Source organism: Copadichromis virginalis, linkage group LG19, assembly GCF_057382275.1.
Source record: "Copadichromis virginalis isolate Kocher_CV1m ecotype Utaka linkage group LG19, C_Virginalis_male_GT1.1, whole genome shotgun sequence".
NCBI classification, from domain to species: domain Eukaryota; kingdom Metazoa; phylum Chordata; class Actinopteri; order Cichliformes; family Cichlidae; genus Copadichromis; species Copadichromis virginalis.
The window spans coordinates 31041741-31069688 of record NC_140636.1 but is presented as its reverse complement, the minus strand read 5'-3'; the positions used below and the strand labels follow the sequence as shown (position 1 = coordinate 31069688).

At 38.6% G+C, this 27948-nt stretch overlaps 1 protein-coding gene across 2 annotated transcripts; it reads right to left on the bottom strand.

Moving 5' to 3' along the window:
- Window positions 1-11: 11 nt before the first annotated feature.
- On the bottom strand, window positions 12-26146 carry impg1b (interphotoreceptor matrix proteoglycan 1b). 2 transcript variants are annotated; one of them, XM_085441391.1, is made up of 18 exons: window positions 26080-26146; window positions 21464-21679; window positions 19070-19236; window positions 18932-18954; window positions 18592-18626; window positions 18319-18369; window positions 18074-18219; window positions 16612-16670; window positions 15574-15764; window positions 15069-15491; window positions 12150-12775; window positions 11545-11634; window positions 5882-6101; window positions 4570-4780; window positions 2599-2784; window positions 2302-2485; window positions 1540-1623; window positions 12-746 (listed from the first exon to the last, which is right to left on the bottom strand). In XM_085441391.1, the coding sequence occupies exons 1-18, from the start codon at window positions 26144-26146 to the stop codon at window positions 663-665; spliced, it is 3063 nt and encodes a 1020-aa protein (XP_085297517.1). In that variant the 3' UTR covers window positions 12-662. The 2 variants fall into 2 exon arrangements, with proteins under 2 accessions (XP_085297517.1, XP_085297516.1); XM_085441390.1 differs by having other exon boundaries at window positions 18074-18226; window positions 18323-18369.
- Window positions 26147-27948: the final 1802 nt, after the last annotated feature.

Sequence of the window (27948 nt, the reverse complement as noted above, 5' to 3'; positions counted from 1 at the left end):
TCTTTATTCGTTCTTTACATATGATCAAATTACACAGACCTAACACACTCTGAGCTGCCAAAACAAAGAAAAATGTTTTTGTTAATTCAAAAACTTTTTATTCTTTTGTTTTAAATAGAATGTGCAAAAACAAATGTCCTGGTATTAATGGACACATGATTAGTGGTTAAAAATTGTAAATGGTACAGACGCCAGTATTTTTAGGAATAATGCAGTATGACCAAATACTTTATGCATTCAGTCTCTTTTTGGAACACAGTAATGTTAAAGATGGCATTGCCGTAAACAATATCATAAAGTCTAAACAAAAGATACCACCTTTTGTAAGCAAGGTGGTGGTAAACACCTTGTATTTATGTAAATAATAAATACCTCATTGTGAGGAAAGAAAAACCTTTGTCAAGGGTATACAGGAAATGTTCCTACCATTCATTATATAAAATAAATATTAGCTTCCACTTGAACACAACCTAAGTGCACAGCAGTATCCATAGCTCTCTGTCTAACAAGAGACTTTCATCACTATGAACAATTAAACTTGATCACTACTTTACGGTATCTGCACCCATATACAGTTAGACAGCAACATTAGTTCTTTTTTCCTCCCTCCTGTTTCGCACCGTGTTAGTGCGTTGACGGATCTTCAAACGAACAAGGAGTCATCAGAGAACTGAAACTTCGAAACATTCATTATCCGATGCCCTTAAAACATGACACGTTCTGTATTCATTTGACAGTCGCCACGTCTGGAACAGACAAGAGCAAAAATAAAAACGGACTCATTTCAGGTGGAATTATACATGACAAAATGAAACTGCATCTACAACTTGCTTGCACTGCTTAAATATGGTAAATGGCCTGCATTTGTATAGCGCTTTTCTAGTCCCTAAGGACCCCAAAGCGCTTCACACTACATTCAGTCATTCACCCATTCACACACACACAGGCGATGGCAAGCTACATTGTAGCCACAGCTGCCCTGGGGCGCACTGACAGAGGCGAGGCTGCCGGACACTGGCGCCACCGGGCCCTCTGACCACCACCAGTAGGCAAACACAGGGTTAGTATCTTGCCCAAGGATATTTGGCATGCAGCCAGGAGGCAGCCTGGGATCGAACCACCGACCTTCTGATTAGTGGCTGACCTGCTCTGCCACCTAAGCTACAGCCACCCTTTAAATCATAAGGTACATGATAAAAGGCACGCTGCTGAAGTGCTGATCGGCACAATTTTATTTTGAAACTACTCATTAGAGGTCTAGAATTTATTTTGAAGGCGTTAATGCGATAATTGCACAAATGTCAACAGTGATTTGGTTTGTGAGTAAAAAGAAAAATCATTCAAACAGTTGCTTGTTCGGATGGTTTACCTTTTGCAAACATCATATAGCTGTAAAATATTTACAGTTTAAAGTTATTACATTTTCTTATTTTTTAAATCTTATTGAACACCTAAATTGTAATATCAGTGCATATAACTTTAAATGTATTCTACATCTTATAACAGCTCAATTTTACATTGTGCATTTATATTCCTTACCTCATTGTGTGGTATACAGTGATGAAAATCCACCATTTCTGAGACTAATCTTTCTGATCTTGTTGTGTAGAGTTGTCTGGGGATCTGTATAGGCAGGCAGTAGAAAAGCTTCATATTTACAGTGCGCTTCAATAATGTATTATTAAAACAAAGGCATTTGAACAGGATAAACATATAAAAGGCAAATGAAAGCAAACACTTAACTATTCAAGGGTCTACTCCAGGAGACTCTACCTACAGCAATCAGCACACAGTTCACTGTTAAAACTACACACAGCGGTTGGGTTTTTGTTATGGATCATGCGGTTAACTCTTTCATTTTGTCGATAAAAGCCTCTGAGTGTCTACTGAATATACCAGAGGATGTTCAGTCCCAGTGAATGATTTAATCTGCAGTATATTTTTCACATTGTAATGTAATTCGTCCACCAATCAATCCATTTTCTTTTGCTCATCCAATTGAGGGTCACTGAGCCTATCCCAGCTGTCTTGGATTGACATGGTGGCTGCACCCTGAGCAGATTGTCAGTCTATGGCAGATATTTTGAAGATACATCAGAGCAATTTTAAATACAAATGAAAAGTCAGCCTAGATTAAATGCATGGAAGGATGGAGATCAACCCAAAGTTTGCTCTAAGTTAAATAATACTAACGTATTTGTTAGAACAGAATTGGTTGGAGTATTTTAGTTATTAGTAGCCAAAGAGCTGAGGTTAGTAGTTTAGTTGGTTTAGTCTTCTGTGCGACGCAGCACAGTGTACCTCGATACTCAGATGTATATTTTCAATGGAGGCAAAATGTTCTTGCTCAGAGTGTTGGGACTGGGAGGAAGCAGAAGTTGACGGGCATGGTAATGTGGACACGTGAGTTAAGACACCATCGTCATTCTCAAATACTGGGTTCTCCCTCAAAGTATTCTCAAAGGCATAAGGGGCAAGAGTCTGCCTACAATGTAAAGGAGATTATGAATGCTTTTGAAACAGTAGGCTATACCACACAAAATGACTAAATAGTCACGTATACAAAAACAAACTACACAAAATAGGGCTCATACTTACACCAAAGTTACAGCCTTTCTGGTTTTTATGCATTTCTTGTTGATGAATATTATAATGCCAAGGACGGCGCAAACAAGGCAGAGACTTCCCACAAGGCAGGTTACAATTAGTGACGGGTCTACCGGCACTGACACCAGCTCATTGCAGCGTTCCCCATGGTAGTGCCAATATTTACCCACGGGGCATCTAAAAGAGATGAGAAAAATGCATGCAGTTATGCACAATATTTTAATAAAATCTTAATATATAATAACTGGGTACAGTTATGGCCAAATATGGCCTTTCTTATTTCATCATCAGTTGAGCAAAAAAAAAATCTGTGACGTTTCACTTGGAAGCTGTTACTGCGAACCCAAAATTGGGATTAAAAGAGCTTTCGATTCAAGTGATACATGCCTTGCATAGGTTGCAAAAAAACAAAACAAGTACAAGAAACAAGAGAGTGGGCAGGAATATAAAAATGTCCAAATCAATGCTTTGGTACGTTCTGAGAACAAAAAGAGCACACTGTTGAGCTTGGCCAATTAAAAAGGCCTGGAAGGCCATGCAAGATAACTGTGTTGGATGATCACTTGGTAAAGAAAACCCCTTAACAACCTCACCCCAAGTCAAAAACACTCTCCAGCAGATGGGCATGTCATTAAACATTCTTCCACAAAGGCACGACTTTATGAGAGCTTCGCCACATAGTGAAAACCATTCATCAGCCTCAAGAATAGAAAGGCTATTTTTGCATAGTGAATGGCCTTTCAAAAACATCGAAAAAAAACCTAGAAGACAGATGGAATTCAGATCAACGTGTAACAGAATGATGCTAAGAAAAAAGCACGGAAGCAGACCAGAATGGTTAATGAGGTTCAGCACCTGTGGAACATGCATGGCCATGCGTTCCAGTGGGACTTAGTCACTGAGTGTTTAGTGACGAAGCGACAGGAGAACCTAAAAAAAGCTGGGTTTTTTTACTGATTCTGCCAATGCAATATAGTTCATTGCATGGAACTTGACATTACAGTGACCTAAAACACACTGTGTGCGTGTGCGTGTGCGTGTGCGTGTGTGTGTGTGCGTGTGTGCGTGTGTGTGCGTGCGTGCGTGCGTGCGTGTGTGCGAGTGCACTGTGAATTCTGACAGTAATTGTCTGCAATACAGTCTATAAAGTTGCAAAAACTTTAAAACGGTATATTTTTTCAAACCCTGGGGTCAAAGAAATTCTGTACTTAAATGTGCCATTTAATTACAAATCTATTACTGTGAAATACAGAGCTCATATTATGAAAATTGTGTCGCTGTCCAGATTTGCAGACCTAACTGGAAGTTAGAAAGAAGCACCCTTTGAAGGTAATGACATTTTTCATAGTAGAAAATGAAAAATTTGCTTTCTTTTTCCTGAGACGTGTTCAAAAGAGCTCACTATTGCTTTCAGGTTCCTGTGTCTCAATACATACCTCATGGCATATGTATAAATTTGCATAAACATTAAAAATTCTTTCTATTAAAAAGATATGTAGCGTTCTTGATAAATGACTGAATGATCCTTGAAGATAAATTTGTGAACAATTAAAAAAGCCTTTACGAGTTGGATGCCTAACTATAATAATAATTGTTATTAATAAATACACATTTTCATCCTTACTGCACTGCCTCCAGATGCATCTCTTTAAATTTTGTTAAAGACAGTTGTAGAATTCAACATTTTTCAGCAAGCAGCTCTCAGGAGATGGATGTCCTTGAGTACACCACAAAGCAACACGTTTACATCAGCCTTACAATTCAGGATAAAGATAAAAAGAAAAGAAAAACAAATGAAAAATAAAAACAAACATGGTGGATTTCCAACTTCAAGGCTCTGAAAGTGACATCAGGGATCAAATCCAAACACAGCTAAAAAAAAATAAATAAAAAATAAGGACCTAGTATAAACTTTAAGGTCATTTTGTTTGTGCTTCCTTTCATTTATCAGCTTGTGTGTACCTGCAGGTTGCTCCATGGCCTGGGATTATTTCACACAGGCCTCCGTTCAGGCAGTAGTTTGGCTGCAGGGTGCAAGTGCTCTGACAAGGCAACCCGTCCACTGTGCTGTAGCCCGGATCACACAGACACTCTGCCTCGTTGGTCCAACTGTTTATCACACAGCGTGAAAACTCATTGCAGGCCAGGAACTTGCAGGGGTCTGCCTGGTCAGCTAAAACCAACGGAAACAGGAGAGAGAGGTGAAAGAAATATAGACAGAGGGCTGAGTGTTCACTAGCATTAATGCAGTCGTTCCATGTTTGCAGATTCAGAGGGGAAATAAGAAGGCATGCTGACTGATATGACAAGAGGTGTCTGCTTTCTGTTTCGTGTGCTTTTAATATGGCTCCATGCGATCATGAACTCACAATACACAACACCTTTGTTACAGTCTGTGAACAGACAGCAGATAAACACGAACCTTATGATATTGACAAGCATAATTCACTGCATGTGCAGATTAAGGATTTTTGTTCCCTATGCCTTGCCTGCATATTTTATTCACACAACATGGGAATGAACTGTGATCTCGCTTTTGCTTGGAGACACACAAAATTAAAAGTAGTGTGTAAAATCTTGCCACTAGATATCATTAGATTTCACATTGAAATCAGCTGAATTCTGTTTTCTTACGCCTTCCAATTCAAGTGCATAATACTATCTATGGTGGCCCTCTAGGACAAACAACTCTGGACTGTCAGTTAGCTGTTTACCTCAGTTGTCACATTGTTGGACTCAAACATTTAGTGAATAACCTCTCATATGATATGAGAGGTAATCAAACTGGGAAAGTGTGATTTTTAGGACAGTTGAGCCTAACATTAGCTAGCGTAACGTTAGCTTAGAACCAGCTCTTGTTGTTTAGCTAGCTTTATGTCAGATGTCTGGAGACAGGAAGGTTGTATTACAAAAGGTAATAGCAAGAATGTCAGAGATAAATAAACAAGTTTATGCATTTTTCATGTGTTTTAGTTCTGACTTAAGTTCAGGAGGTGAGACTTGAGGATGGGAAGGGGACGGTGTGGAAATGAGAAAAGAGTTTGAGCAACAGTGGTGGAGGAGTAACACATAATGAGAAAGAGGATGGAAACACACATGTACAGATGTTAAATGGTCATATATAATTTGACCTCTGTCATGGTCAAGGTCATGGGAATACATCAGTTTGTCAGAACACATAATTACACACTAATCAGTGTATACTTATTATTTATTTTCTATTAAATACAAAGAAGAACCAAATCAGAGCAGTGGACAAGCAAGAACATCTCACCTGGTTCTATTTCCAAGGAGCGACTGTCAATTTCAATATCAAGCCTTTTGGAAGCTGCATTACAGAAGTCTTCAAGCACGCAGTGCACTGCTTCTGTGACATTATAAGGTACGGGCTTGTCCAGTTTCATCCTGCTGTTTACCACAACACTTCCATTCCTGAAGTTAAGAATTTCCAGCTGCTTAAATCCCGTCAAGTTGGACTGCAAATATGGCAAAAGCTGTGGAGAATGAGAGGAAAAGCATATTCATTTCTGAGAAGCTCCTATTTCAGTATTTGATTTAGCAGTTCTCTTTCAATGTTTATTTAAAAGGCATTAGTAAAGTTAGTAATCTGTGGGGGGGAAAAAAAATCCCACAAATGTATTTCTTGATCCAAGAAGAGAAAGGGACTTCTTCACTTTGATTTTTGGGTGTAATTAAATTATGCCAGACACGTGCCACCCTATGTCAAAAAAGAGCTGTTCCCTCCTGAGATTAAGTCCCGGGGGAGGAGAAGTATTTAATTCTGCCACTATGATACAACAGCTTTTTCTTCTTCTTCTTTTTTAATTTGCTATTCAGGTCACTTTTTGCAGTGTTAATGCTATGAATAGTTCATAATTAAATTTTGATGCAAGCATGAAATCCTGGCATCACTGCTCAGGCTGTGTAATTAGATCCAGAATAAAATTAGGGTTATGTTCATAGGCATTAGTATAAGAACACAAATCATGCTAACTCTAGTCGCAAAACAGTCAGAAAACACAGGGACAAAAAATGATACACTTACAACAAAGCTAACTCAAGTCTATCTATAATATATACTGTACTGTTTAGTGAAAGCTTTTATCTAAAGTGCCTTAAAGTAACACAAAGGCAGACAGTAAATGTTTATTGGATCCAGTATCTGTGCATCACTACAGCCTTACTGTGGTAACACTGCCCCACAAACATAAAGCACAGGAGAAGCATAGTCAAGACTGATTTGAGACGTATCATATCCATTTTTTTAATAATCTGTTTCATGCTAGCTGGGAAGAGGCCTTGCTGCTGTTCCTACTTGTTTTTTACAACTTTTTCCTTTTAGCTTTTTTTTTTTAATGCCATAGCATCTAATTAGAAACGAATTACAATGACACAAAAAGGAAAGAAAAAACTACATACAGTAGGCTGTTTAGCATATTTAGCAGTAACTGCAGGGTCATTCCTATGCTGGTTCTCTTCCTAAGATGTTACATTACCTAACTGACCAACCATGTTGTTGAGCTGTCATTAATTAAGGTAATTAAGGAAAAAGAGGTGAGGAACCCAAGCACCAACTCATTTAGAAATCCTATCAAAAAAATAAAGTCCATGTAGGTCTACAGTTGTCATCAACACTGATTAGATTTTACTTTGTTAATTTGTTGATTTTATTTCTGTTTGGTTTTCTCCTTCATGGTTTCATTACAGTGGTTACTTTAAGGTTAAGGGGGAAAATAATGTTTGGGTTCAAATAGAATATTTCACAATGGTAACCATGCGACAAAAAGCCAGGCAGAAAAACCCGATGACAAACTTCTACACTGAGTAATATTTTCTCTAATTAAAAAGCTCTAAAATGTCAACAGCTGGATTGATTGTCTCAGAAAAACATTATAGTAATGCAGGAACAACGCTATGTTGTTAGGTTGTTCTCCACATTTACATGATACATAATGGAAACATGACAAAGAAGTATGAGAAATATAAAAAAGGGTCACGATCTCTCGAGTTCTACATAAATGTGATGAGTTTATTCACTTCAATTTTGGTATTATCAACAACTCAAAGTGCTTTACACTTTAATTAGAAGTCTTGAGCTACAGCCACCCGCATATGCTCCACGGGGTCCCGTGGTCCCCGGGCTTATATTGTATGGCATGTAATGGGAAAGGGTCCAGTGTTCCAAGGATCTTGCTATATGTCAGTATTTGGACAACGCATGAGAACCATAAAAGCATAATCTATAGTTGCTTATAGTGTATAGCACATGTAAAATGATAATGCTGACCCAAACACCAGAATATTGAACATACACACCCTGAGAACAGAGGATTCTGGGAGCACAGATAACTGCTATTCCTTTGCCACCTGACACTAGGGGGATTTATATCAGTTAAACTTGTTAAGTTGATGGTAAAAGTGTTAATTTACAAATAAATGCAATAAGGTAACTCATTGGTCCAAATAGCCAACAAAACTCAACAAGCACAAACACATTGGCTTCACTGCGTCTGTGCTGCCTTCTTCTTTTAAAAGGCAGTACACAACACAGCACCTGTCTGGAACTCTATATTTACACAGCCATGTCTTAGCTTTAAGTTAAAGTTAACTTCCCATGCAGACATGTTTAAAATATCCCCGCATTGTCAGACTTTGCAGTCCAGATAAGTGAGAAGCCAATCTTTTGGGACTTCGAACCAATGATTGCAGAGCTGTTTAGGCAGGAAGGAAGTCAACCAGCTCAAGTAATGGGCCTACATCAATGTCCATCGATCTGAACCACTCTCCTTCAAGCCACTCCATGTTCACTACAGATGAGGCAAACATCAAACCACCACAGTGTGCGGGAGAGAGATTGCGATGCTTTAGCAGGCCTGGCTGTTGAGAGGGAGATAAGAGGCCTTAAGGAGCTCTGCTCTGATCTGGTTATTTCACTTATCATTGACAAGCAGTTTACTCTCAGCTAGCTCCCTATAGCTAACAGTCTTAGCTAAGGAAGGTGTAGCTACTGGAGGGTCCACCATCCAGAACAAATGGGCCACAGCTTGCAATATAAATACACATTCACACTGTTGTTTGGTCATCCATTTGTCTCAATGCAGAAAATCGTTGAGTTATAATCGCCCACTTTAGATGACCAATCCAGCTATATTGACTTTCATGCAAGGTCAAAGCTTGTTTCTTTACAAGAATTCTCACTAGAGTCTGTACTGAGACGCTAAAGATACTTTAAATTGCCATGTTATATATATATATATATATACACTAAACCTTTGCAGGATGCATGGCACAAACTATGATTTCATCAGTCTGACACAATCACATTTGCTTCTCTGAGGTTACACATGTATCTACTGGTTCTTGCTTTGGAAAACCCAAATGAAATATCCCTGCATCTGTGTCAAAAGTCCCAAGAAGTATTTTGCTTCCATAAGTTTTTAATTTTTTTGATTTGCTGTATCAAACTAAGTCCCTCCAACCTCCATATCCAGTTTTATTGGTTGCTTCACAAACCAGTAGGTACAGGAGTAATGGGGGAGTGTGGTAAAAGGTATGAAGGTTAATTGTTCATGTATATTTGAACAAAACAAAGAAAACACTGCATCCATTTAAATGGGCTGCATCATATGCATTATTTGACATTTCTTCGTTATTGTTTTAGTGATTTATAACCCCGCCTGGATACACTGGGGCCTTGTCTTTATTTAAAAAGCCCATTTAAAGGAAGACTGAAAAATCCTAATGGGTGCTGACAAAATAATATATTAAGTATAGTAAATACTTACCAGTGCACTCATCTGAAAACGGCTAAATACATTAATTAACAAGGAGAATTGCAGAAACTGGGGTTTGGGCAACCATTAAAGATTGGAGATGGAGTGTTGTTTGTGTTATTCTTTCAGGATTTTTATGCATATTTTTTTAATATATATATTTATATATTTTTTAAATACACATGTTCCCTATGCCCACTGGCATGACTGCATGCATACAATCCAGTTTGTATTGCTGCTTCTTCTTGATTTGAAGGTCTTTACATAACACAGAACGCAGGGCTCTTCTGAGTGAGCCTAAAAATACCTAGGGGCAAGCATCAAAACTAAACAGAGATGTCAAGTGATGCCTCTTTCTTTGATGCTTGTAGCAAATGCAGGTTTATAGAGACATCGTCCTCATGTACATACATGCCAGCAGCTAATGTACACTTCTTTTTTGGGGGGGAAATAAAATATATGCAGGTCATACACTCAAATATCCAAATAAAATAACATAACATTGTCCAGCTTGTGATTGGCTTTATTTCATTTTCTCTTGGCCAATAGTAGTACATATATACAGTGTGCATATTTGGACAGGTACCCATTCAGAATAAATGATGCAAAATGCATGCAGATGTCCATATAAACTTTACTGCCATCACACTAAGCAGATGGAAACCACTAATAGCATAATGTGTGTGGTGCTGGAACTGACTAGAATTAAAGCTTCTTACCTCGGGTCACAACCAATGACTAAGGCAGACCAAGGTCCCATGACTCACACTGCCCTGAGCTAGGTTGCTTTCTAACATATACAAAATTCACAAAGCTATGTGACATCTGTACTATATTTTCTTGGCCCACTTATTTACTATTTACTCCGCCACTCTCTGGGTTAATCTTTAAGGCCCCAAACAAGCAAAAATCACACATACCAATAAATAAATGACAATGCAAAAATAAATGTCAGAGACTGCGGTGAATAGCTAACTGCAGGACACTTTCACTGCATACTGCATTTCCCAGTTTAAAAGATAAAACCTGAAGAAGTATACACTTTACACGTAAATTTAAACTCACAGGCTCACAAATAATAACAAAGCAATGTCAGCTAGTAGCACATTTGCAGTACTTCCCACAAAGCTTGTAAGCACGGATAACTACATAGATGTTTTGCTTTCAGTGTTGTACTTTAAAGAAATAGGTGCACAGATTTATATGACTCTCTCTGATTTAGCTAACTTAGCACAAAAATGTAGGATCCTTAAAGTTTGCAGGCAACCTTTAAGAGCTGAAATGTGGGGAAACAGCTAGCTAGACTGATTTTATGAGCGGTGATGTGATGCTCTGTTACTTGGTTGGGGTCAGTGACCTCAAGTGGCAAATGGGATATGTTGTGCTAAGCTAACCTGACACAGATTGAGCAATAAAGAAAATCATTACTGTTTTTTATAGAGAAACTTTTGAGAAACCCATGGCCACCCCTCTGTTTGCAGAAACCAGGAGTATGCTGACAATGAGTCAAAGAGAGTCTAGACTTCAGAGTTGTACCAGGAAGCAAGATTAATAGGTAAGATAAGTAAGCTGAGGCCATGCAACAGGAGTTTTTTGTGTCACAATGGTGACTCTCTTTTAGCTTGGCAACATCACCATGGTCAACTATGCTGAACACATAACCTAGACATGAGAAGGTTATTTCTTTTTAACATGATATGCCCCGTGACTGGTATCAATTCTCAACTTAGAGAAAACCTGTTGAGCCGTCTGCATGGCGGCACAAAATTTCTCATGCCTGGTTTTGAATTTTACATATTCTACATTTAAAATTTGGGATTTGATGATTCATTAAGCAAAGCACTAGCAAAACAACTTTGCGTCATAGTACATCTTGCAGTAAAAGCAAAACTGCAGTCAAACATTAAGGCGAAACACACAAAGTCAAACCCCCTAAACAGAATCAGACTTACAGATAAAAACTATGCATTGTAGCAGGCTAGCAGGAGAGTCTATAATTTACTACAAGGTTGAAAGTAAAGCTTAAGTTTAAAGCTGAATAATTGAGAACTGTCAGAAATGTTAAGAGATGTCGTGATTTTTTAGTTACTGCATTTGGAAAAGGTTAGTTAACTTTCTCTGAGGCATTAGAATTATATTGCAGTTCCAATATGGAAAAAAATACCGGTATGGAGGCTAAAGTCGTCTGTCTCCTAGGCCCAGATTTACTGGAAGCTCCAGGGTTTGGCGAATTTCTGGACCCAGAGTGTTGTGTCTGAGTGAAACAGAATCATTTTACCACCTTGGCGATTGTTTAAAGCTTTACCTCACATTACAAAAATAATGAAAACAACATTTAATAATGAAAAATATAACTTTTTATAATTCATTACAATAACTTCTTGGGATTAAAAGCTGGTGTGAGGATAAGGCTTATTGCACTGTGCTTCCTCACTAATATAGAACAACAAAACAGAGAATAAGAAATTCCCAAACCCCATTCCCAAAAAGTTGGAACAATAACCCTTTTAAGGTGTTTTATATAAAAAGTAAACACATTTTTTAAAAACAAATCCTGATTTAAACATTGGATATTTCTCTTCGTGTAGGGTTTAATCGATTAGCAAATTATTCAGTTGTGCTTTTATTAACACAAAGTGACTTTCAGTTTTTTTGGAAAGATGGTTGCACTTTCTGAAACTGAGAGTTTTCATCTCTGGGCTACAAAAGCAAGTATGAGAATGAAACATGGAGAAGCACAATATCAAGCACAAATGCTTGTGTACCTACCAGTTCAAGAAACGTATTCTCCAGTGTCTTATACTCAGGAGAGCTCTTGTTGAACAGGTCATCAGAAAACATCATGTTAGTGACCCTCAAGCTAAAGAAAACCACTAACTCTTTGCTCTTATCCACTGCTGTCATCAGAGGTGTGCTGGCTTGTCTAATGATTGGGGCAGCAGTGGACTCATATGGGCGTTCTTCAGACTCTGAGGCGACTCCACTACCACTTTCCACTTCATGGGGCTTGGACACCAACTCTGTACCATTCTGACTCTGTCCTCCTTTCTTTTGACTGTTTGAACTCTCAGCAATAAGGTCCACTGAGACCGGGGCTACTCCACTGTGCCCTCCACTTGACTCATTGGCATCCTCAGGGGATGGCGAAGACTTCACATCTGTTTCTGGTTCAATGCCTTGGACTTTGCCCTCAAGTGGTGATGGTGTGGAAACTGGTGCTGCTGTTTCTGTGATAGACATCTCCAAAATTGGGATAGGGTAAGTAGGCAGTGATAGGTCAGTCAAAACCTCAGCATCAGTCATAACTTCCTTAGGCTGGAGATTTGGAGTTGTTACAGAAAGGTCCTCATCCTTTTGATCTGGATGCTCATTCCCCCCATCAGCTTGTCTGGGTTCTTGAACGTAAAATACAGCAGGAAAAGGAAGAAGATATTTTGCATTTAAATGTACTTGTACACTTATTGTTATGTATGACCATAACTGCAATACAGGCAGAGCCAGGATGATACAAGGAGTGATCAGCATGAGCAATCATAGAATTTGAGTTACATTAGTAACTATAATTTTCTAGGAGAGCTTTTATGTGGAACCATTCATCTACAGCAGTTATTCCCATGTGGATATCTTATCATCTTAAATATCTTATGCAAAAAACACTTTAGCAACAGTGCTTATATATTTTTTTTTATTTTGAGTATCTGAAGTTTACCCCAAAAAGCATATTATGTATAATTTTTTGTGGTGTACTTCCACATAAATTTGTTGCACAGAAGACAAAAATAACTAGCTGTCTAGCTGCACCACTTGCAGGCGACTTATGAATCATAGGATGCTGTTTGAGCCAGATCTTGTTATCTCCCTGCTTTGATCATTTGACTGTATGTCTGAGGCCATGCCAGTCACATTTATTTAATACCCTGATCTGCTGCTGTTGCTGTTAGCCAAGTCACTTCAGTCATTTTAATATTCACTCCATGTTCCATTTCATTAAACCATAGTTACTTACAGCTCTCTCTTTTCTTTTATTGTTGTTTCTTCGTATAATTATTATATTTATTTCATCTTTTAGAACAAGAGTAAAGAAACTGTTATCCTTGCTTAGCCTAACTGTAAGTAGAGAGACTAAAAAGACAAACTATAATGCCAAAATCTCACCAAATTTCTCCACTCATGTGAAAAAGAAAGTTTGCACATCACTCTTACACTCTTACATCTTCCATAGGAATTAGGCTGTAAGTAGCAGCCAGGTGCTGATAATCAAATGCACTTTGTTAGTTGTTCATCAGCAACTTTCACAACCTCTGTAGACCAGATGTTTGCTGGTCTGGTGCATTCAGGTGTGTTTTCAGATAATGCCAAGGAGGAAAGACATTAACAATGATCTTAGAGAAGCAAAAGTTGCTGCCCATTAATAAGGGAAGTGTCGTAAGGTAATCTTCAAACAATTTGAAATTCACTATTCTAAAGCGAAAAATATTATTCCCGAGTAGAAAATATTCAAAAGAGCTGCTGGCAAATTAATCCCAAAGTCAGAGCATGCAATGCTCAGTGAAATTAAAAACAACCCCTAAAAACTGTCTTTCAGACTCCACAGCCCTCAATTAGCATGTTAAATGTTAAAATACATGAAAGCGCAATTAGAAAAAGACTGAACAGATACGGATCCTTAGGAAGGGTTATGAAGAGCTTTGGAAAGATGCATGTGAACAAATCACATTATTGTGAAATAATATCAACTAGGATTTTATTTACCAAAATAATCTGGAATCAAATCTGAGGCCATCTGTCTGACATCCAAAGTTTGGCTGAAACTGTGTCATGCAACAGGAAAATGTTCTGAAGCACTGCAGCAAATCTACAACACAATGTCTTCAATGAAAAGAATACAAATTTTACAGTGGCTCAAGGTCCACAACTTAACCTGACTGTATTGCTGTGGCAGGGTTTTAAACATCAGTGAACTTAAGTGGCATTGTAAGTTTTCCTACTCATTCCTCTAAATAATAATACAGCACATGTGTCGTGCATCATTTTATATACACATTTCTCTCAATGCCCGAGGACATGATATATTGAGTCTCTTTGGAAACTCGTCTGGAATTCAAAAATCAAGTTGTTGCTGGTTTAAGTTGGCCTGCACAGCATGAGAATGTAATGACTTGACCACCGGCAAGTTGTTACTTAGTAATGGGTTCTAATATAATGTATCCTCTCAGCATGAAAAATCTCCATCTGCACAACTGAACCACCACATCTAATTGTACTGACATTCCTATTTCCTCTGAAGTATGAATGTTCTGTACAAACAACCGGGAACAACTTTGTCATATATTACTATCTGTATTCTTGTTTCCCTGCCTTTTTCTGTTAATTTTGAAAATTTACTGTAAGCTCCTTTTCCCTACTTTTCTTGCCTGGGTGTCTTTTGTTTTTCGATCCTCACTAATGTTGTTTATGTATCTGAGCTGCCCAGCCCTTAACAGCAGGTCATCCTTCAACAGCTTTACCACCATTAAGAGAAACAAGATATAGAAAACCAATAATGATGGCCACGTTGTTGAGTTCTTCCTGTTATCTGTCAATACCTCTTAATGGAATCCCCACTACGCAGACTGGTGGGTTAATCAATAGAGCTTTCACTTCTTGAAACATCCCGCTTTATAAACATTTAACCTGAGGAAGCCTTACCTTTTGTTACCTCCTCCTCTGATTCACCCTCACCTCCTTCTTCATGTTCAGCTGATGGTATTTCCTCCACCTCTGTCTCCGCTTCCTCCACCTGCTCTGTGAGAGTCTCCACTTTTGCTCCTTGTGTAACGGCCTCCTCTGCAGCATCGTTTGTGGACTCCTCTTCTACAGCTGCCGATAAAGGATTCTCCACTGTGAAGGCAGAAGTGACTTCTGGGAGGATGTTGGGGATGAAAGGCACAAACGTGTGTGTTTCTGGTTTGACAGTAGAAGCTTCGAATGCGGTTTCAATCACTCCCAAGGTGGGGAAGAAACTTTGGGTGAGAGCGTTGTCCTCTGTTGGTGCCTCTGTGGTGTCGTCCTCGGATATTACAGTCTCAACAGGATTCAAGTTGAGCTCAGCAACTGGATAAACTGTGGTTACTGAGAAGGAAGTGTTAAAATACTTCAATGTTGAACACAAACTTAATATCTAATTCAGGTAAATGTGTGATATTTTGCTTACCAGCCTCAAAGCTTAGTGTCTGTATGTCCAGTGGTAGTGATGTCTCCTGCTTTAACGCTTTTACAATGATGTGCTTTAGTTTAGGAGCATTTACGTCTTCCCCTGTGTTTGTGACATAACCCTCAGGTTCCTCATTCAGCTCTGTTTCTCCATTAAAGACCACAGCATACCGTACAGACACATCCTCCAGTCTGGGCAACAAGATAAATCATGTCAGAAAGCCTCACAACACACAGACTCCAGTGGTAATAGTGGTAATCCGAGAAGCTTCTTCAGTTCTGAAACTGAACTGAAGAAGCTTCTCGGATGAGAGGTGAAACGTCTTCAAGCAACTTAAAGAAGTCCAGACGCTTTTCTTTGCAAGCTCCTTTGACAGTGGTAATAGTTGTTCACTCAGGCATAAGCCAAAAGATAAGATGAAACAGAGAAGGGATAGCTTCTCTCGAGACATAAGCAATGAAATGTTTCAATAAAATCTATTTTAAGGGAAAACTAAAGAAGGATGTGTTTTTACCGTAATCAATGTTTCCATTTCTATGTTCTTTTTTTTTCTTTTCTTTTTTTACGATAAACCTAATTGTAGTGGCAATTCCTTTACTTTTGAAAGATCAAACGTCCCACAACTTAAAGTCCACAAGCCACTGCTGCATTGAGGTAATATTTCGTACGCAGGCAAAAGAAGTCCATTGTCCAAACATTTTTGTTGAGAGTTTTGGTTTATTTATCCATCTTGGCAAGCAATAACAAGATCCTTCCTGCTGCTTCTCCTGCTCTGGTAAAAAACCATAGGCCCACCCCAATGCATGCTGGTCCTAAACCAGTCTCTTTATTTATAGAAAAAATGGCCCTACAGCTCTTACTAACTAATTTAACAAAATAACAACAAACAAACAAATCATTTAAAACAAAATATTAACCGACAAATAAACCCCAAAATATAAGTAAACGAACAAACTTTAACTAATTTCAAAAATAAGAACAAAAATAAAAAATAAAGAACAAATAGCTCCAACACTAATTAATCCTCTTTTAACTCACCGAAATCCCAGAACACGTATCTCTTTGAATCCTGGAACTTTTTCAAACACATGAAGCATCTGCAGAAAAAATGAAAAGAGCATTAAAATAATTAAAACAAATGTGAAAGAAATCCTAGAATTTTCTGTTGTTACTGTTAAAAAAAAATTAGAGCAATTTTTAACTTGGAGTTTTTGAATCCAGCTTGGACATTATGGAGTGCATAACTATTGCAATCATGAGGCATATATGGAAGTTTTGTAATGCCCACAGTGAACTAAAGTCAGCATTAATGCAATTTTCTCAATTCACCAGATTTAACATTATTCCAAGATCTTAGGCCCTGAAAGCTACATGAACTAGGTAAACAGCTCCCTGACACTACACTTACTCGAAAATCTGTCCACACTCTTTGCAGCCCCATGCAGAAAAATGCATATTTAGAATGATGCAAAACACATCTGCAGCATTTTTATTTAATGGAATGGGACTTTCATACACTCATACAGCTTCAACCTGTTGGAAAAAGCTGATAAAGAGCATGTATGGTACTGACAGGATAGCTTAGGACTCTGTGGAGTCCTGTAAAAAACTAAGTACCTCATGCAAGCTACTGAATTACCTCATGACTCAATAGCTGCAATAACCACCTTTAGCAGTAATGACTTTAAGTAAGTTTGTGGGCATTCGTAGATCCTCAGCTCTCTTAAATTGTATTGAGATCTGAACTTCGATGAGGCCATTACAACACCTTGATTCTTTTCTTTTTCAGTCATTCTGTTGATGTTTTACTGCTGTGCTTAGAATCACTCTCCTGTTGCATGACCCAGTTTTAGCCTAGCTTTAGCTTTTGGAGAGATAAGCTCACATTTAACATTAGAATATGCTGTGTTTGTTTCTCATCGAACGTGATGCTGCAGATTGCGATAAATATATCTCCACATATCTCATGGAGATGAAGCTTTTGGTGTTTTTTTGCTTTGTTTTTTGCAATTTCCACGAGCAAAAAAATATTGTACAGTGCTAACACACACCTGAATGTTTCAGATGTGCAATCTGTTAGCTTCTACTTGCACTCGTAATTCCTGTAGAAGCCGTAAGAGTGTCTTTAGTTTTTCACAGACCTGCCCAAATAAAACGTTATTTTTTCGCTGACTGTTACACCTATTTCTTTAACGAAATTCTGCGTTAGTGGCTGTTTGAACTGTGGTGAGAATCTATCCCGGCCTTCTTAGTCAGAGATAATTAGAACTTACTATTCCAGGCTCACGCTCATTTAGAAGTCTTAAGTCCTGCAGTTACCCTTAAAGCTGTTAAATCAATCAGGGTGTGTGTTAGACCTAACGCTGCAATGTAATACAAGCTGGCAATCACGAATACCTTGTTACATAACACCGCCATTAAGAAGGGCTTTTGTTTTTAATGACAGAATAAGACGATCACAGGAGTAAGATACAGAGGGGGACTTGATGCTTAAACTCACCCTTTGTTTGAGGTCTCGGGCGATGTCATTGTACTGTGCAGTCTCGGGGTTACTGAGCAGTTCGCTGTATGTCGGATCCACGATGGTGATCCTGAACTCAACAATATACTCTTCATAGTTTTCTTTCATCATGCTGGGGTTTATCTCTTTTACCTAGCAAACCAAAATCCACATGGCATTTTTTTACTACTAATTAAAAATCTGAAACTTGACAATGAGTTAATGTTCTAACTGTTATAGTTGACCTACCACATCAGCCTCAGTTGGAAGGAGAATCACAGGTGGAGTCCAGGTGCCTGACACAATAAAGCAACATATAAGTTAAATCATGATATCTTTATGAATGTTTTATGACGCCCAAAACGACACAACTACTCGCCAACCAGTCGGGAAATGCATATTTTCCCTAGCGACTGTTGGTTGCCAATGGATTGCCAACCAATCTCTCGGCGTGTGGTTGTGGCTTAAGTCAAGTCTGTTTTGGTTCAACCTTAATGGTGTTTATCTGTCAAACTCACATTCACTTCCTGGCTCTGCAGTCCCAGATTCAATTCTGAAAATGGAAGAAAAATACTATTTAAAAAACTTCAGGGATCTTCACCTTCACCATTTTTAAAAAAAAAATCTGCAACATTCTTCTGTTTGTAATTGAGTGTAAAAATATTTGCTGTTGCAAAAACAACATATATTAAAAAACTGTCAGTCTTTTGGCAATTACTAGGCACTTTACACAGTTACAGAAAAGTAAAGAAAAGAAAAGAAAAGAAAAGCCTCTCCTTTCTGGAGTGTAGCTGATTCTTAAAAAAATGACTCCACGCACAGAAAACACTTTCACATTTCAGAGGGAAGTTTACCTACCCTTCATTTTCCTCAGCTACTCTCTGGAAATTAAAAACAAACACACACACGAAATGATATCAGCTATTACATTACTATTACACCAAGCAAGCACAGAGTACAAATGTACTGTTATGGAAAGTGGACTTCCACACTCACTCTGGCGACCATGTCCAGGTGCTCCTGAGAGCTGCTGAAATTGTGAGCCAAGTCGTCCATGCAGAGGTTTTCATGCTGGCAGGTGTAAACCCAGGCCCTGTACTCTTCTGAGTTTGGCACTCTGTCCAAGAAGATCCGAAAAGCTTCCCAAATTGCTTCCTGACAAACTGAAGATAAATCACAATTTTTTAAAGTACTACCAAAAAAGACACCATCTGATCTGATTTAAATCAAAAGGACAGAAAAAATAAATAGACAGGAGGTGAATTCCTGCTAGAAAACAATTACATAACTCAGGCTAAAGAGGGTTGTTGATATTAATCCTGCCATCGGTTAGTATACAGAGCTAGTCATGATTTACAGGTTACAGTTGGCTTATTATGACCTTTGGGGAGGAATTTCAATGGAGCTTTACATATGAGCACACATACAACAGTACCTTATAGATGTATTCAATCACAAAACAGATTTAATGTGAAATAACAGAGACCGCAACAAACAGTATTATAGCTGTTGTTTCATAAATGTCAAAGTGTATATTCAAAAGTCATTCTGTGCCTGTGACATTTCTGCAAAAATTAAAATTATAAACAGAAAGCTGTCCCGAAGCAACATTATTTTTTATCCGCATCTGCGGCTGAAACAAGCACCATATTGTTCAATAACTTGATGCCCATGGGAAATTTGTTCTCTTATAAAATCATTTCTGTAATGATTTGAGCATCTCCCATACAACAAATTAATCTGCCTCATTTTAAAATCATACGCCACTGCAGCTGTTTTGGGACACTTAAATAACCGATTGCAATGACAAAGGTGGCAATTTTAGCTTATTAAATCACTGATAACCCATCTTTCTTAGACGAGGGATTTTTGCAGTGTAGCTAGACTCTAACGATTTTTTTTTAAATATCAAAATCATACCATGGATGAGGGAGTATTCAGTGAGATTCATTAAGATTTAGAGACATAGCACCATTAAATCTATTGTGGCAATGTGGTCTGCGACCAAAGCAATGACGGAACTTAGAACAAACTCTTTTGCAAATAAAAAAAACAATTTGATGTGATTGAAGTGCAGACTTTCAGCTTTAAAATAAGGGGAGAGGCTCCAAGGTAAATTGGCCTGATACGGCCTGTCTTCTTGTTGTTCTATAACAAATAGACACTGAAAAATCATTAGTTTATTTCAAGTATTGAACTTGTATTTGTTAAATGTTCACTGGAACTCTAAATATGAGGTCCAAAGAGTGTTGATGCAAGTGAAGGGGCCCTCATTACAACGAGAAAACAAAATAAACTCTTCAGAGAGATTGCAAAAACTTTACCAGTGGTTCAATCAACAATCTGTTACATTGTTGTTTTTCTTTTTTTGTCTTCCCCCTGTCTCACCATCTCTTCTCCCATCTATTTTTCTTTCTCTTCCTCTCTTTCTTTCATTCTTTCTCCCTGTCCTATCCCCCAGTCATGTCTGTCCCGTCTGTAACAACCGAAAATCAAATCAAATAAATACATAATTATAATAAAGGTCAATCAAATGGACCAATATGGCAAGGCCATGATGATCCACTTGGTAAAGTCAATCTGCTTGGCATCTTTCTTGGCCTTCAGACAACAATTCTGATGGCTAAAAAAATCTGCTATATTCTTAAAAAGACTGAATTCGCTGGCCTGCTCTGGACACAGAAGATAGCTAAAGTAGATGATCCCCAAAGTCTTCTCTTGGTTAAGAAAAACTATTTCACAACATCTAACTAAGTCAAGAAACTCTCAACAAGACTGTCAAAATCAACAGTCAAGAGACTCCTTCATGAATACAGAGGATTTATAACAACATACAAACCACTGGTTACACTTAAGAACAGGAAAGCCAGATTAGCCTTTCATAGTCCTGGAAAAAAAACTCTTTAGACAGACTAAATATAAATATACTTCATCGACTATCCATCAGAGATGGTGGCACAGGCATCTACAGCTTCCAGTGGAACCAGGTCACTAACATTTATTGATGATGTGAATCCTTGTAGAAGTATCAGGTGAATGTGTGGGACTATGTTTAAAAATTGAGGTAATTTGCTTTTGTTAAAACTCCTGAATTACATGTCAGTCACATATCGATTGCTCTAAAATCCACTGGTTTAAAATCCTATGGACCTAGCTGACTAAACCTTGTCTTTACAAAATGTTTTGATTGGATAAAACATCCAATTTGGTAGCTGTTCATTCAACTGCTAGGACATCTCTGTTTGCCCCTTATTCTAATAGACTAAATATTTCAGGACAGGCTTGTTATACTAATACACTCTGCTGTGATTAGGCACAAAGTAAATGTTTAAAGACTCCATGTACAGTATAAGCTTACACTAAAGTCTAACACTGCTCATTTCATCTCACCTCTGAGTTTGTAATAGGCCCGGTGGCTGCCGATGACTGCTTTCACACTCTCCTGGGGACACACTTTGACACCCGTAGTGAAGATCGTTGACCTCTTTCCCCGATGTCCACCCTGCTCTGCTCTGACATTGGTTGCATGTGGGATTGGCCTGGAAGCTTCCAGAAAGTGTCGGTACTTTACATCCCTGAGTCCAGAAAAACTGTGGTCGTGAAGGTCTGCAAGAGTCACAAAGAAGAAGTTATTAAGTCAGGCAGAATGTTTTTACTCGCAACATGAATAATCAAACACTTCATGATAAGTGGATGTAATTCTGTTGACTGTCAGGTTGGTGTGAGATTTCTCCCGCAGCAGTACAAGTGTTTGTGTGGATGGCTGGGATAATTAACAACTGATGGGTGACAAAACAAAGGTAAAATTGCACTCCATGTACTAAATGCTCCAAAGTGAGTCACATATTGTGCATAAATTGGGCTGAATGGTTTGCATTAAACAGCAACGTGTTTCTTTGTTATTTGCATTTTTAACAGGTTCATTATTTCTTGCTGATGGGAATCCAACTAATCTGGCATAAGCGTATTATTGTTTTTTGAATTAGCCATCAATTTCCTGTTTAATATCACAATGAATTACAGACCTTGCTAAACAGGTTTGTCAGTCTTCACTAGTGTTACAGGATAAAATTTAAATATTTTCTGCTTCTAAAAAGTGAAGTCAAAGCACAAATGCCTTCAAAAGACTTCTGGTTCCATAGAAGTCATGACCTCAGTGCTCAGGTCATATTGAATTGAACATTAGGCTCATCTTGTAAATTATGATCATTTATCAATTATCAGTTTTATTCAATTATCATCATCATGTGATCAAGAGTCAGATAAGTGGATTATTCAGGATATGTTTAGTGACTAACAGCTTGTCCATCACATGTCAGTAGCCAATGAGTATGCAGCTTCACAGTCGCAGCAGCAATGGCAAAAACGCTGAGGCTTCATGATGTGACTTCATGGGATTTTTTTATACCGTCTATGTTGATAATGCTCCAGCTTTATATCATCTCACCCAAATATCACCTCATCCGGGTTTAAAAAAATTAAAAATAAGACCGAGACAGCCAAAATATATTTCACATGAAGAATTCCACATTTTAAAAGGTGGCTCACAAAAAAATCCATCCAGATTTAAGGAAACGCAATCCTAAAATGCTGTCATGCCCTTTCAAATAACCCTTATTAATCTTGTCATATCAGAAAATGGGCAGCCAGCACTTACTATCACCAGAGAGAATTTAATTTGACAGGTATTTTATCCAGCAAGGTGCCATCTGTTTAGTTGTGCTACGGTATGTTAACTGCTGCTTGCTTTACCGCTGCTTTTAAAGAGCATTTGTAGTGAAAAGGAAATCACACATAGAGTACATGTATTTTAGGACTGTCTAATCCAAAGACAGCCTCTGTGTGTGATTTAATTATTTTTTAAAGGCGCAGACACTGATTCAAGCTTGTAAGTTTACTTCAATATGAAGACATCCAGAGACTAAATCTTAGAGGTGCTTGTTTGTGACTGGAAAAATGCAGAGACATATGGAGAAAGACTTTCTAAGTTGAAGTGACCTTGTGCAGCTTAACCCACGTTACGTCACTGAGACTGGTGAGTGGCTAAAAGAGTAAGCGATGAGATCGTGCTGGGCCACGTCCAAGTATGAATGAGCAGAAATGCGTGCGTGTGGATTACTGTCGAATAAGGGTGTGCATCTATAGCAAACCTTAAAGAGATTGAATTTAGCTACAGTGGTTAGAAAAGAAAAAATTCTGCAAATGAAGGCATTGAAGAAATGACACAGATTCCCCTGTTTCCATGAATTATACCGCTGAGATGCTGCACAGAGGATGAGAGCTGCTCTAATTTTCTGATCAGTTTAATTAAATAATCTTTACGAGCTTCAGTGACACTGGTGAATTACAGGAAGGTAATTGTGCGCCATTACAAAAGCTAGTGTGCCAGTCAGTCTCTCCAACACAGTTACCCCATTGAATAAAGCTATTTTAGAAGAAAGCAATCATTGTCGTGCCAGGTGGCAAACCTTTGAGGACTTCTTAAGAGAATAAGCTGGGATTTATGAGCCCCAAAACAGAGTCTGGAGGTCATTGAGCCCAAACAGAAAACTGTGCCTTTTCAGGATTAGGATAGAGAATGAAGAATACGGACAAATAGAAATAGGGAGTGTGTAATTACTGTTGCAATTGTATTCGACTCAGAGCTTTTAGCGGAAGCTGGTATATTTCTGGGGAGATACAGAGAGTGGGCTATCTCAGTACTTAAATTTTGCATATCTATAAAAGCACACGGAGCTGTTTTGCATGTTGCACCAGTGCATTGTGAATCACAAACATTGTCATACGTGACAGTTTCAAGAAGTGAGTTTAAACATTTGCAGTGAGTGGACAGTGTACTTGAATTACTGTTATTGTGCAATATTATAAATGATTTTTATTGCAAAGCTGTTACATTGATAGAATATGTGTTGCAATCAAGCAGCTGGCAATGCTTGTGTACACTCTATCTTTGTCCACCGTGTTAATTTATGTTAACTTCATTTAATTAATACCTTAGACTGTACATAAAAGATGGATGCAGTGTCACTATCTGCATCTTAGTTCTGCCACCTTATAAAAATACATTTCTACTGTCTCATCAATTCCTCACTTATCATGTCTTCTTTGAAATAACTCAGACAGTGACAGGCCAATGCTTCAGTTGAAGGTGGAAATCCAGGTGACATCACTGTGGCTGTGTCCATCTTTTATAACATAGTCCCAGACTGAGTCCTAGTTTCAGTCTCATAATCTTTTTGGAAGTCATACAGTATGTTGGTGGCGATTGTTTCCATAGGGTCTCCTATTTAGGTTTTGCACACATGTGACCGCTAATCAGGTGGCATTAACTTGACCGCCGTTTGGGACACGTGACAATCACTGTAGGATCGAGTGACCTAGGGACCAGTCCACAACCATCAGTCATGAGGGGGAAATGATTAATCACTGACTGGTTGCTGGACGGTCACTGTTCCAGTCACACAGATGTAGAGACCAATCGGTGACTGCCTGGCAACAATCTGTCACTAGGGAAAAATTCCCCAAACCAGCTGATATAAACCTCCTTGTGACTGGTTACTAGCTTATTGCTGCGGTCGCAGTTTGAGTGTAAGCGACAGACATTGCAAACACTGTCTGGGTGGTCTTTGGGCTGCAGTGAGAAGTGCAACACAAACCAGAAAAGGTGATGCTTTGGTTTCTTGTATATTGCCACAAATGACTGTATCTTCGTCTGCAAATTCTTGCTAACAACTAGCCTTCAAAGTAAAAGTTGTGGCTTAGTGCTATAGCCCATCGGTCCCCAACCTTTTTTGCGCCACAGACCGGTTTATGCCCGACAATATTTTCACTTTAGGTGTCGCGGATAAATACAACAAAATAAAACTAGTACCGGTACCGAAAAAAAGAAGATTTATTCATAACACACATGAAAAGACCCAGGAAAACCGAGTTAATGATAAAAATGATAACAAACTAATGCTGAAAACCGACCACATGACATCACATGAGAAACCTCATTATGCTTGATGTTATTTCTATGTAAAAACTTGGAAGTTATAAAGAAGCCTTATTTAGACAGATGTTCATTACTTTGCATTTGTCAATATGTTGCATGTGTAACTCCACTACATAAATAAAACCCTTTGAAATAAGCAGTACTCTTTAATCCAAATGTAGCATAAGACCAAGAAAATACAATGAATGCTTAGCATTGTAACCTGTAGCTTTATGAGGAACGTAGCCTCCAGTTTAGAGACTGTCAGGCAGACTGATTGAACAAAATAGTTTCCAAACATTTCAGCAAGTTAAGCTGCCAAATCATTTTTTTCCTAAGATTCATAGCATAACATTTGAATTGGTTTTGCTTGAAGCCTCATTTGCACATGCACAGACACGAGGGCCTAGGCAAAAGGAGGGAGTGTTGGCACGGGCCTTAATGCCCAGTGCATCCGCAAAAAGGCCCCACAGCAGAATTACAAGCCAGAAAAGATTAGTGTCCTGCGACACTGGGAACAGAATGGCTTTTGTTTCCTTCAGGATAATGAGCTCACCCGGGCACATCACACTGAACAAGACAACCAGTGCCGATGAAAATGTTATCCCTGTTGAAATTTCGCTATCTTTCTCAGTGAACACCTATTAGATGTCACGACCAGTTTAATTCACACTGAATATTCATGACCTTAAGAGTGGTTCGCTATCTGCTTGACATTTGCTTGACATCTAAAAATCAAAGATCTTTCCGAGGGTGAACTGGCATTTTGTAGCCTGCCGGGAGAGTAATTTAGGTAACAGAGTCTCATGCACATAAAACAGAAATACCCTGTTGTTCCTCTAAATTTCACCACTAAATTTGCTAAAAAAACAAAAACAAACTTGCAGGTAGATCTTTGCATTAAAGGATAATTTGTCACTGGCCAAACTTAAAGGAATGCGAACAGTCACTTTTATTTTCTAAATTTTAGTAAGCTATCAATCAGATGCATCTTAAAGAAAGTTTCTTCATTCTACAAGATGATTCTTACCTTTGATTTGACTTGCTTGGAGGGTAAACAGACACAAAGTTAAGCATAGTCCCGACTTCAAAAGCATGATGGGCTAAAGTGTAAAGTTATCATTTGTAAAGTGACTGTGGCAAAAAGCAATAAAATCCAGAATCTCCTTATCTCGAGTCCTTTAGCAGAATGTATAAAAGTCTCCTCATCGGTGCATAGGAGTTCTTGGCAGGCACCAAAACTCAGCTTCTGCAATCGTTAGTTTCTGGATGCTGTGGGATCCCAGTACACTGCAGAGGTGATTGCATGAATGGACGAGCAGTGGGAGCAAGGGAGGAAGGAGAGGCAAAGGAAGAGAATCTGGGAATAAATGATATTTTGGCTCAGGAGTTTCCTTCCATGCTGTCAGTGTAACAACAGTTACAAGGTTAAAAAAGCAGGCTCTGCTTTGAGCGTAATCTCTTTACCTTCTTCTTGCTGCTTGTAATCCTCGAGGGGGCCACGTGGCTCCCTGGCCTCATCCTGTTAGTCACCTTCTGGACCCTCGTCTGTCAGCTGAACAAAAGTGGGGATCTGCCAACCAGCTGAGACCAGATAACTACTGCCTGCAATTGCTAGGGCTTGATCACTCACGACCAGCCTCTTTGTGTTTTTGTCTGCCTCTATGTGCAACTGTAAAGCTGCCCAACTCTTCTTCGTCCTATAGATGTCAAGAGAGGTCAGCAGTTTGTTTCTGTCCTACACACCAAGCTACCAGACAAACAATGTGCTTTGTTGTTGTTCTCGCTGCACAGGCATGTTGAGCCTCTAAGACTCTTTCCTCTAGGTCCTGAAGAAGAACATTACCAGTTCGGCAATTTACTTGAGAGCACTTTCCTATGGTGTGCTTTTGTTCTTTGGTTGCTATCTGTGACTAGTTCTTCTTGCGTCCAATCCCATGATGCTGCGACACTAACAGCTATGAAATAAGCAGCATCCTTGACATGTGATGACTGCACTGAAGTGAGTAGGCTTTCCTGGTTTGGTGTGCCAGGGTGGAAAGGCTCTGTGTTGTTAGTCTCCACCCCCACCCACATATTTTAGTGAATAGGATTAACTGCTGTTGTTGGCTGTTAGAATTTTTTTTCTTTCCTTCTTTCTTTTGCAATAAATAAGCCTGTTCATTATATTCATAATCCATCCAGGCACTTTTTTATACATACTAATCTGAACAATGACATTTTCTGAACCTTTCAAAACAAAAGTAATCATTTATTTTTGCTTGTTCTAGGCAAAAATAGAACCTAGACCCTTGTGTCCAAAAACAATTTCACATCCATCAGACGTGATAGAGATGTTTCCAAAAACCTGTCGAACAAGAATCCAGTTTGTAGCCCGACTTCTTCCCCATCATTTTTTCCCAGCTACTGTCACTACACATGGCTATCTGTGAAATGATTACGGTCCAACCAACCACCAACAACAGCTTGGTGAGAGAGCAGTCACGGGCTTTGCAGAGCTACTAACAGGCAGGGCATCAATGTGCATGCAATAGAAGGTAGAAGATCAAATGTCTTGATCTTCTTTTTCTGTAAGACTATTTCAAAAAGGTAAATAAAAGAGAAATTGTGTTGTTAAATCTGACTGTTCCAGGATGTCTCTCCAGTTTGTGACGCTGACCTGAATCCTTCATGATAACACAAAAGGTAAAGTCAGAGATTCAAGGTTCAAGGTGACGATTAAGAAGAATTGTTTTTAACATCTGAGATGAGATTAGAATAAACTGAAAATAAAGCAAAACACTGTCAAACTGAAGCATTGTTTATGCATAAAAGCAGCTAATCTTGGAGCTGAGACTTGCACATTAATAATGTATTTCAGCTCTGTTTTCATGAGTTACTTTGATATTGTTCCCAAGAT

Excerpts from the sequence above, each read along its gene's own strand:
- impg1b (XM_085441390.1), bottom strand. The coding sequence starts at position 26,146 with ATGCTTTTGAAGTCGGGACTATGCTTAACTTTGTGTCTGTTTACCCTC. Across the intron at positions 15,492-15,573 it reads GACACTAAGCTTTGAGGCTG|TAACCACAGTTTATCCAGTT; the intron begins GTAAGCAAAATA and ends CTTCCTTCTCAG. Across the intron at positions 4,781-5,881 it reads CTCCTTGGAAATAGAACCAG|CTGACCAGGCAGACCCCTGC; the intron begins GTGAGATGTTCT and ends CGTTGGTTTTAG.